The sequence below is a fragment of the Olea europaea genome, chromosome 12 (assembly GCF_002742605.1).
Source record: "Olea europaea var. sylvestris chromosome 12, O_europaea_v1, whole genome shotgun sequence".
NCBI classification, from domain to species: Eukaryota; Viridiplantae; Streptophyta; class Magnoliopsida; order Lamiales; family Oleaceae; genus Olea; species Olea europaea.
In genome coordinates, this window is record NC_036248.1 from 24,543,928 (window position 1) to 24,555,540 (window position 11,613).

The window sequence follows — 11,613 nt, forward strand, 5'->3', positions numbered from 1 at the left end:
ACTAAAGTAGAATAAAAAAAAAAGATCAAATTCAAGCCGATGGAAATTGACCCTCCAGTACCACAAAAATTATAGATCTGAGAGAGAAAAATGTAGAGAAAATTCGTTGATGGTTGTCTAGAGAGAGGAAACCGCGTAAAAAGTGAATGGAAAAAGAAAAAATAAATACTCGCAGGGTCAGCTATTGCTGTTAATAATGTAATTTAAATAAATAAAAAGAGGCAACTAAATGTAATAAATTTAAATTACTGTTGACGAAGCAGACAACGCACCTTAGGCGCAGAGATTTAACTCCATACTTCGGGAAAGCTATTTTGATTTTTTTTTTTTTTTTTCAAAATTCGAGTTTGCCCTTCTAGGTGTGCTTTTCAATAGCTGAAATTATCCTTGTTCGAGGATGAAAACAGATTTTCATGTGTTATTAAGAAATTCAAAAATTCACTTCCATTTGAAGATGGGTTTGACAAGAAGACTTACTTAGATTTGGCTGCATCAACTTTTACCCAACATACATATGAACTCATTAGAATGATAAGCACGATTTTCGGCAACATGTAATCAAAGCTCCGGTAAATAGTTGGAAAAAATTCAATGCAATTTCAAATAATCTCCTATGAGTTGAATTCTATGCCATGAAACATGGTTTAAGAGCCAAAAAGGACACAATCCTAACATGTCAACACCATTTCTCCATATGATAAGAAGCTGCAAAATGGAATCAATGTACACAATTTTCTTACAGGATCTATTGGGTCATTTAATAATTTAGATTTAGATTTAAATACTAACCGATAGTGATAATCAAACTAAAAGGATAATTACAATGATATTTCCTAGTGAATAAACGAGGCACACCGATACAAGAATAGAATGCAGTAGAGATATTAACTCCATTTCATTCAACCACATAAGAGACAAAGCTGATTTTATTCTTATTTCACTACAACATATATTAGAACTTTGCTCACCAAAAAACACTCGAATCAACATACCTTGCATCTGATATAACATTTCACCAGCTTGGTAAGAAAATTACGTTAGGATCACCATAAAAATTTCAATTAAACTGAAGTTATACCAGTTCAAGAAATTCCAACTGCAAAAAGCTAGTTGATTTATCCCTATGATACAAAGATAGTAATTCATTTTCCATTAAAATAAAGCACAATAAAGCTAAAGTATACACATTCAACAGCCATGGCATCATCACTGGTTCATTTTCTTTTACAAGAAGAATCTACGAGTCTAAGATCTCCATATTTCTTGTACTATATAATCATACACAAGAACATAGGTACTATTAAACATGGGTAAGATACGATAAGAGTTCAGACAGAATTTAAGCTACCAACCTCAAGATTATCAATGGGGTACAACATAAACAACATGAGGAACCTTCCCATCATCGAAAGGCAAGCTGACGTATTCGCGAGCAAACTCCTCAGCAATATCGAATGCCAGTTCCCCGTGCAAGGCCTTACAGTACATATACAGCACGGTATGTGCAGCAACACTGTAAAGCATCAATATAGTCATAAAACCAGAGTACACCACTGTCTGCAATACAAAAGCCCAGCTAAGCCACCCTCCTTGAACTGATCCAGCATTCAGAACCAAAGACGAGGCCGCCATTCCAAAAAGCCCTATCAAGATTCCAAATAACATCATCACTGCTAAAGCGACAAATCTCATTCCCTTTATTAAACGCGCACTCCTTTTCAACGGTGTAAACCCCCATTTAGATTCCACCACCACAATCACATAGGCCAATGACCACTCCACCGTCAAGTAAATCAAAAGGGACACAAGCAGAACCATGACAAAAACAGTGAAACCCAAAAAGTAATTCGACTCATACTCAATTTCGAACCCCAAAATATTTACCCCTTTATACACCAAACACAGAAATGCCCCAAAACCCAATACAATCAAACCCACAATTACATCAATAACAACAAAAGTAACAAAAAGGGGTAGCACCGAATATAAAACTGATTTCAGCGATGAAACCAATTTAACGGGTCTACCGTAAAACCCGTGGAAAGCACTGTAAGTGACGGAAGCCGTAGCTAATAGCGTGAAAACAAAAACGAAAACAGCGTAAACAAGCGGGAATAGGAAGAGACGGGGGTTTTGCGGATTTGAAAACGTATTATCGAGAAAGAAGTAAACGGATCGGTGAAAGTGAGAAAGAACGGAGGAGTTGGGTTCAGAAAAAGTGGTTTGAAGAGTTGGGTAGATAACAGCGGAAAAAGAGAGGGGAAGAAGGAAAAGTACAGCGAGTGCTAAGAAATGGCGAGAGTGGGCACTGATTATGCGCTTTGTTTCGGAGAGAACACCGCAAAGGTTTAGGCCATGGATTCTGTGAGTCGCCATTGATGCAGGATGAGAGAGAGAGACAGACAGGTAGAAAGATGTATGGTTTACAATCGGTTGATGAAATAAACAAAAGGATTAGGTCAGATGATAAAAATAAAAATGAGAAATAAGAAATAAAAAACATTTTCTTTGCATCCTTAACAAGGCATAATTTTCTCTTATTCTTTGTTTTTTATTTAAGTCTTGTTTTTTATTTTCTTGCACTCAAATTTAGTATCTAATGGCTTGTTTGGCCGAGGACTTCCAAGTCCATATCAGAAGAGGAAGTAAAACCTCTGCAGATGAATACCCTAAAAAATTTGTCGAGGCAAATAGGTCTCGATTAGTAAGAGCGCAACGATTATTGATAGTTTTTTATGCGACTATAGGTAGAATGACTTGTTGATCTTGATTGTAATAATAAATATTCAAATTGAAACTTCGAAAGCATTTGACTTTCAAAAAGGTTGAGCATGTCACGGATTCCATTTGCATTATTTAGGGATATATTCTAGAGGAGGGGTTGTCCAAATATTAAGGTTGGAAATTCATTTGCATTAATTACGAAGATTGAGGACCTCAATTACAATTTATCCTAACCCAAACTGTGGAGGTTTGACCATTTTGCTAATTGAGTGACCAATGGAACTTGCCTTGAGTAAAACTCACTTTTAAATCCACTTGTAAAACTATGGTTCCTAATGTACTTAATATTTGTTTGAAAGATCGTTTTGTAGTTGAAAATAATTTTCTGAGAACGTGTGATTCCATTTGCATTAGTCAGGGATATATTCTACTATAATTTTCAGAGAATGATGAGGGGTTGTCCAAATATGAAGGCTGGAAACCCATTTTGCATTTATTACAAAGGTTGAGGACCTCAATTACAATTTTCTCTAATCCAAATTGTGGAGGTTTGACCAATTTGTTAGTTGAGTGTAGGGGTGAACGCGGTTTGGTTTGTGCTATATTTTTAATTCAAATCATTTTATGCAATTTGAAATTCTTCCACACCTAACAAAACCATTTTATTTTTCGAACCAAACTAAACCAAATCATAATTTGTGGTTTAGTTAGATTTTAATCCGCAGTTTACCTATCGACATTATAGTAATATATTTAACTTATGTTAACATATAAGTTTAAACGATAACTAATAACGTTAAATTACATTCATATTTATCATGAAACCCATGAATAAATTATTTTCAAAGTTGATTGCTAAAAAATGTAAATAAAACAAATACATATTTCTTCATGTTTATCTACATTTTCTTGTTTGACTTTCATACCGTCACGTTGTGGTTGGTAACGGTAGAATCACATTCCGCTATTATAATTTGGTTAAAACTCTTTTCATCTTACTAGTGAGATGTTAAGTAGAAATTGAATGGATATATATTCAGATATACAAAGATTGATAGAGTTTCGACTTATTGAAAATTGAAGAATTTTATTTTCTAATTACTTTATGAAAGTAGTAGCACTAGTTAGAGAAACTTTAACATTTTCATACAATCAATATGTTATATCTTTCATTCTTTTCAAATCACAAACAAGTTCATTAATTATCTAGACACACAAATAATCATTTTTCTATCCAAACCACAATTCACATATGTATAATAAGTTTAAAAACAACAAATAAAATAACAACAAAAAATGGTTTGAACGAGAATTTGAGATCTACTGAAAGATAAGAGAGAAAGAGACGATTCAAGTAGAAATTAGTAAACTAACGGGAAAAAGGCAACTAGCGATTCTTTCAACAGTGACCAACAATCATCAAATGTTAGGGAAATGAAAGTTTATGTTAATACTTCTAAAACTTTGGACGTGATTTGCAGCCATAGTTTATGATTTGGATTGTTGAAAATATATGTTTTTTTCATTTTATATGATTTTGAAATAATTTTAGTTTAATTTAGATATTGCATGAGGACATGTGTTCTAAACTTGATAAACCATAGGCCCCCAGTACCTGTGGAATCAATTGTATGCGTTTGGGTGAAAGTTCGTGGGTTTGGTGATGAATATAATTTACTTTCTATTATTATTTCAATGAACTGGTTGTAATTTGTATTGCTAAATTGGTATCTTTTTTCTCAAAAGTGAAAACTGTAAAAGTTTTAAGTTAATAAAATTAATGCTTTAATTAAAAAATTAAAAAGCAGTTCAGTTTGATTTTGTGCGATTTTTTAAAATCAAAGCTAAACTAAACCATTTTAAAACAGCTTGGTTCAATTTGAGGAAAAAAACCACGGGTCCATGTGGACCTGAATCAACAGTTTCAAATTAATGGTTTCGATTTGATTTGCGATTTCATGATTTTTTTGTGTAGCCCTAGTTGAGTGATCAATGGAACTTGCCTCGAGTACAACACACTTTTAAGGCACCTTTGGTGCCCATTATTTAAAGAAAAAAGAGTTTTGAATAGTATATTTTGGAGAATGTATGATTAAAAATTAGTAAAAATGTATGTGCATGATATTTTATTGTGTGAATACGTAGTTAAAAATGATCATGTGGCAAAAAGAGTTTTAAAACAATGAGCACCAAAAATGGGCTAAATTCACTTGTAAAAATATGGTGCCTAGACTACTTAGGCCCTGTCTGGCTGTGATTTTAAGCTGAATTTGGACCGTTGCTGATCAAAAATTGCACCATTGGACAATTTTTTAATGGAAATGTTCTGACATCTTTGCAGTACAACAACAGGCCATTTACTCCATTTTTCCAATATTACCCCCGTCATTACACACTCTCAACTGCCAAGATTTTCTCCCCCTTTTCCTTGCATCGGCACCTCACATTTCGCATATTTCTCTCCCTACAAACACCCGACGACGAACTTCCAGATATAGTTGTAAATATTTTTTTCCTTCAATTAGCGCTCTGGCAGCACAAAGAAGGAATTTTTTCCCTGTCAAATACGGACTTGTGTTAGGCAAATTATGTGGGCCCATGCACCACATTGTTGTGGTTGGGAATTGAGTTGATGTCATAATGACTGCAAAATTCTCGGTCAATTTACATGACAAAATGAGGAAAGATAAATAATGAACTCCAAGACAAAATGGTCACTTTGGCAAATTTTTACAAGGCCATGCACGTTGTTGCCTGACAGTGGGCCATTGTGATGTGACTGGAAAATCAATTCTTGTGGAGTAATAATCTCTACCAGACGGGCCCTTAATATTTGTTTGAAAGAGATTATCTTGTAGTAAAAAATACTACAAAATAATTTTTTGAGAGCGTATGATTTAAAAGTAAAATTAAAAATAAAAATTATGAATCCACGTAATTTAAAAGTCTGATTGAAAATAAATTTAAAAAAAAATTCAAAATAAATTGCCAAACAAAAATAATTATTTGTAAATTCACAAGTCAAACTTCGTACGAACAATTTATTATTCAAAAGTGGTCGTTACTTTAAAGTCACAGACAAATATAATCAAAATAATTTGCGTTCAGTTAGAAACTCAACCATGTATTCAAAAATAAGTTTTAACATCACATAGCCCGAGGTGGTATCTCATCACTTCATCCTTTGGCGGGCGGCTTCGAACAACTTAGTATTAATTTCAGGATAGGGTTCACAACGGGATGGGTTCGGGGAGGAAGGGCTTTCCAACCTTGCCTGTCAGGCATTTTCTAGCTCCATTACTCGTTTAAGGCAAGGCGGGACGGGACGGTTACTCCATTTACTTACACATTCATTTTTTTAATAATTTTTGATAATTCATTTTATTATTTCCATTCATTCAAATGAGAATAGGCGTGGGCGCGGGTTCTAAACCGAATCGAACTTTTCGGATATCTAGTAAATGGAATCGTCGAGTCCAAATATAATTATGGAACCGTTCGGGTTCGGTTCCGTTCGATTCTGTACTATAATTAAATTTTTTAACATTTATAACAACATTATATAAATACAACTAATGATACATTCAATGGTTTTGGAATGTCAGAGACTGGTAAACTACTTTGGTCAAATGATCGCTACGATCAAAGCTTCAGTTGACGAAGGTCACAGTTTCGATCGGAGGTCATAGTGTCGGCCGATAATTGTATAGGTTTTGGATTATTAGCAAGGCTGCGAGAGGGAGTGCGAGAGTCGAGACAACGTTATGCACTTTAGTATTGGTGTTTAGGGTTATTTAATGGATTTGATCTTGCCTAGCTAAGAAATGAAACAATAAAATGGGTAATTAGGCCAAAAATTAAAAAATTAGAAATGAAACAAATTATTGGGCCAAAAATTAAAAAATTAGAAATGAAACAAATTATTGGGCCAAAAATTTGGATTTAGAAATCGCTAATTTGCTGAGAAAAAATTAAAATTAAAATAATTTGATTTATTCAATATAAAAAAAATTAGAAAGATTCGGTTCTTATTTGGTTTTTCGGTTCTTGGTCTAGAACCGAGAATCGAATCGTACCCGTCGATTCTCAATTCAGATACCCTTTCGGGTATTTAATTTTACAAGAACCGTCGAATTCAATTCGAGTTCGGTTCGGTACGGGAGATTTGCCCAACCCTAAATGAGACTATAATGTAAATAGTAAGTTTATTATAATTTATCAGTGAATGACAATTGTATCCCTGCAGCCTTATAAATTATTACCCTTATATCCCTAATTCTGTCTTATAAATATAGGACTTTGGTTCTTAAAAAAATACACACAAGTTTATTGACTTCTTTTTATTTTTTCTCTTTTCTTTTTTCATAACACGTTATTAGCGCGAAAACTTAATTCTTCAAACTCTAGTGAATGTAGTAATTTTTAAGCATAATCATTTATCACGTGTAACAAAATTAGTTTGGTAACATATAATTTTTTTATTTGGACAAATATAACCAGTTTTTTCTATCCTTGGTAGCTGTAATCACGGTACAAATGTTACATTAAATCCTCACAACTGCTTTGCAGTAAATCATGCCGCCCGCTTGTATCTACCATCATTGCGTTGGTTTACATGTCAATTTGTGTAAATTTTATATATATTTGCACATCCATATTTTTCTCTCTCTCTCTCTCTCTCTCTCATACCTTTCTTCCTCTAATAAAGTAAATATATATGATAAATGATTTTTGGTACAATGTCAAATCAAACACTATTATATCACTGTTCATTCCCACACACAAGGTCAATTGATTTTTAATAGTATATTTGTTATTATACCATATACGCATTCATCTCACAGATTGCATATTGCCATATTTATACAACTTGCATGATTAAAATATAGTAACTTAATTTTGCATGTGATTATCTAATTTATTTAATGTGTGCATTACATAATTATTTTAATTTTTATTCTCCTCAATTTTAGCAAAATATATACTTGATGATTGTTAAATATCCTTTGTGTCTTTAACTTGGTTAATAATTTTTAGATTTTTTTTATAAATTTTAAATTAATATTTATCATTTTGTTGCTCTTAAAGTAGCACAACTTTATGAATAATATTTCAGAATAATATTAATCATTGATCTGTCTTTTATAAATAATTTATTGTTGTTCTTGAAATAACACAACATTATAATTAATATTTTTGAAGAGTATTATTTACTCCTGAAGAACATTAATTATATTTTTCAATATATTAGAAGAATATTAACATATTGCTTTTGAATAAGCAATGGTAAAATACAATGTAAAGTAGCACATCTTTCAAAGGATATATTATTTTTTTAATTAGTGTTTATCCTTGAAAGGAAACATATAACTCATGTCATATTGGCATTGATTACTTGGTTAATTATTATGTGATATAATTTTTAATCATATTTTTCGAAACTATTTGTATTTTCTTTTGCTTTATTGTATAGTTAATCAAATAGCAAACATCACAAAACTTAAGTTTGCTGCACTTGATATATTTGGTAAAAATTATCTATCATGGGTACACGATATTGATATCTATTTTATTTCAAAAGGTTTGGGAGAGACAATAAAAGAAAGAAACAAAAAATCTCAGCAAGATCATGTAAAAGCACTCATATTCTTTCATCATCATCTTCATAATAGATTGAAAATTTAATATTTTACTGAAAAAGATTTACAGGCTTTTTGGAGAAAACTAACTGAGAAATTTAATCATCAGAGACTATAATCCTCCTCAAAGCTTGCTGGTGAATGCACTTTCTTTTACAAAACTTCAAAACTATTATTGAACTGTTCAGAATATGTTCAAAATTAACTTTGTGTGGAGAAAATCACTGATAAAGATTTATTAGAGAAAACTTTTCACATTTCACATATCGAATGTATTCCTGCAATAGCAATATCGTGAGAGTTGTTTCAAAAAGTACTCAAAACTCATATTTTGCCTGCTTGTGGCTGAATAAAATAATGAACTGTTGATAAAAAAATCATGGATTACGTCCAACTGGTTCTGTACCATTGCCTGAAGCAAATAGTATGCAACAACAATATCGTGAGCGTGATTTCAAAAAGTACTCAAAACTCATATCTTGCCTGCTTGTTGCTGAACAAAATAATGAACTGTTGATAAAAATATCATGGGTTATTCTAATGATATCGTACCATTGCTTGAAGCAAATGATACTGTATTGTCTGAAGCAAATGCAATATCAAGACAAGGACGTGGATATACACATGGAATAAATTATGGATGAAATAATCAACAAAGCTATTAGTAACAAGGCAACAATTTTAAAATGTACAAAGCAAATGAAAGTAGCACATCTTAAAAGGAATACGAAGAAAGCTGCTTTAGATGTAGACTGAAGGGGAACTAGACATGTATCTATCGCATGGCAAAATATTTTGTGAATCCTTACCAAAAATCAATCAAGGGAAAGGGAAAAGTGGAAAGAAATTTTGATAATTATGATGACCCAATTGATGTGACTCATTTGAAAGTGTCCGATTTCTTTGCTGATCCAAACGAAAATATTGACCATTTGATTGGGGGTAATGTAATAGAAAAAAATAGATTAGCTTATTTTCTATGTCTCTAGTATTTTCCTTTTATTTAGAAATTTAGTTTGAAATATATTTATACTTTTCGCAAAATTTGAAACATTATTATGCTTCGTTAATTTCACAGTATTGAATAATGTTTACCCTCTTAAATTTAAATTCAAAATTTTTAAATATATCTATTTTTGTTATATTGATAATTTATGATGGATTGTCAAGATACCTGCTTGATTGATAGTGTAACTACACAAACCATTTTTCAAGACAAAAAAATATTTTTTGGACATAATATTATAAAAAAAATAATGTTAATACGATATCAGATGTATCAAAAATCGTTGAAGGATTTGGAAGAGCTTAAATTTAGATGAAATTTACTTAATTTTAAAGATATCCACTTCAATGGATATCATATTGAGATGATGCAAGAAAATATTGTTGAATATCTTACATAACTTTTTTTTATATCTCGTCAGAAGCAATTAAAGGAAAAACTTCATGCACTCCCACTTGACATGTATTATATATTTAAAAATGGTTGAATCAAATATCGTCACGAGTCAGAAGCTCGTTGACCCAAAAAGTTACATACTTTGACATAATTGACTTAGATATCCATAAGTTATAATGATGGGTCGAATAATAAACAACTCACATGACATCTTTTAAAGGATCAAAAGATTTTTTACCTAATGATTATCCATGTGTAGTTTTTCGCAACACAAGTTAGTCATTAGACCTTCGATTACAAAAATTAATATTGAATCTCCAACTTTCTTGGAAAGAATTCATGGAGATACTTGTAGGGCAATACACCCTCAATGTGGATCATTTTGTTATTTTATGGTATTAATTGATTCTTCTACTAAATGGTCACATGTTTACCTTTGTGTCATTAGAATTGTAGCATTTGCTAGATTACTTGCTCAAATAATAAAATTATGAGCGCAATTCCCTGATTACTTAATCAAGACTATTCATTTGACAATGTTTTTGAATTTAGATCACAAGCATTCGATGATTATTGTATGTCAATTGAGATTGTAATTGAACATTTAGTTGCACATATCCATACACAAAATAGTTTAGCGGAATAGTTTATTAAACGACTACAACTTATTGCTAGACAATTACTTATGAAAAGAAAACTCATAGCTTCTATTTGGGGTCATGTCATATTACATGTTGCATTATTGGTACGTATAAGAATAACTAGTTATTATCAATATTCATTTTTGAAACTTGCATTTTGTTATGAACTTGATATTTTTCACTTACGGATTTTTAGTTGTGCTGTCCAATTCTCTATCTTACTCCCACAATGTGCTAAAATAGGTCCCAACAAAGACTTAAGATTTATATGAGTTTTGATTTGCAGTCTATTATTAGATATCTTGAACCTTTAATGAGTGATTTATTCACTATATGTTTTGTAGATGGTCATTTTGATGTATGACTTTCCCAACTTTGGGAGAAAAAACTATATCTTAAAAAAGGTAAATTTCTTGGAATGAAACAACTCTATTTCATTTTGATCCTTCGCAACAATCAATGTGAACAAGAGGTTGGAAAATCATTCATTTGGAAAATGTTGCAATTCAATTACCTGATATATTTGTTAATATAAGAAAAGTGACAAAATAATATATGCTAAAATAAAATATTCCAGCAAAAATTGATATCCCTTTAGGACAACTGTTGTAGTAAATGAATCTCAAATATCCTAGAAATGTGGTCAACTAGTTGGTTCAAAAGACTCTATACCTTGAAAAAGAAAAATACAAGAGAAAAACCAACCAAAAATTTCGTAAGAAGTAAAATTAGAAATGATCGATCAATTAAATATTGAAAATATGGTTTATGAAGAACCACAAGTTTCCGAAAGTAATGTGATTTTAATAAATTATATATTATCTCATAGATTTTGGGAACAAAATAATGTTGTTATAAACAATATTTTCGCTTTAATGTGACTCTTGATATTATGCAAAATGAGGGTTTTGAACCATAGTCAGTTAAAGGTTGTCAAAATAGAAATGATTGGCCAAAATGGAAAGAAGCCATACAAATGAAATTTAATTATTTAGAGAAATAAAAAGCATTTGGACCAGTAGTTTGAATACCTGAAAATGTAATCCTCGTTGGATATAAATGGGGTTTTGAACGGAAATAAAATAAAATTACAAGATAAAAAGCCCAACATGTAACTCAAGGTTTCTCACAAAAACTAGAAATTGATTATAAGAAAACATATTCTTTTGTAATGAACATCATCACTTTTAGATTTTTAATTAGTTTG

At 31.3% G+C, this 11,613-nt stretch overlaps 1 protein-coding gene across 1 annotated transcript; it reads right to left on the reverse strand.

Moving 5' to 3' along the window:
- Positions 1–1,124: 1,124 nt before the first annotated feature.
- On the reverse strand, positions 1,125–2,453 carry LOC111406158. Its single transcript, XM_023035396.1, has one exon. The coding sequence runs from the start codon at positions 2,374–2,376 to the stop codon at positions 1,363–1,365; it is 1,014 nt and encodes a 337-aa protein (XP_022891164.1). The 5' UTR covers positions 2,377–2,453; the 3' UTR covers positions 1,125–1,362.
- Positions 2,454–11,613: the final 9,160 nt, after the last annotated feature.

Bases quoted from the DNA above. Each gene is read 5' to 3' on its own strand.
- LOC111406158 (XM_023035396.1), bottom strand. From the start codon at position 2,376: ATGGCGACTCACAGAATCCATGGCCTAAACCTTTGCGGTGTTCTCTCC.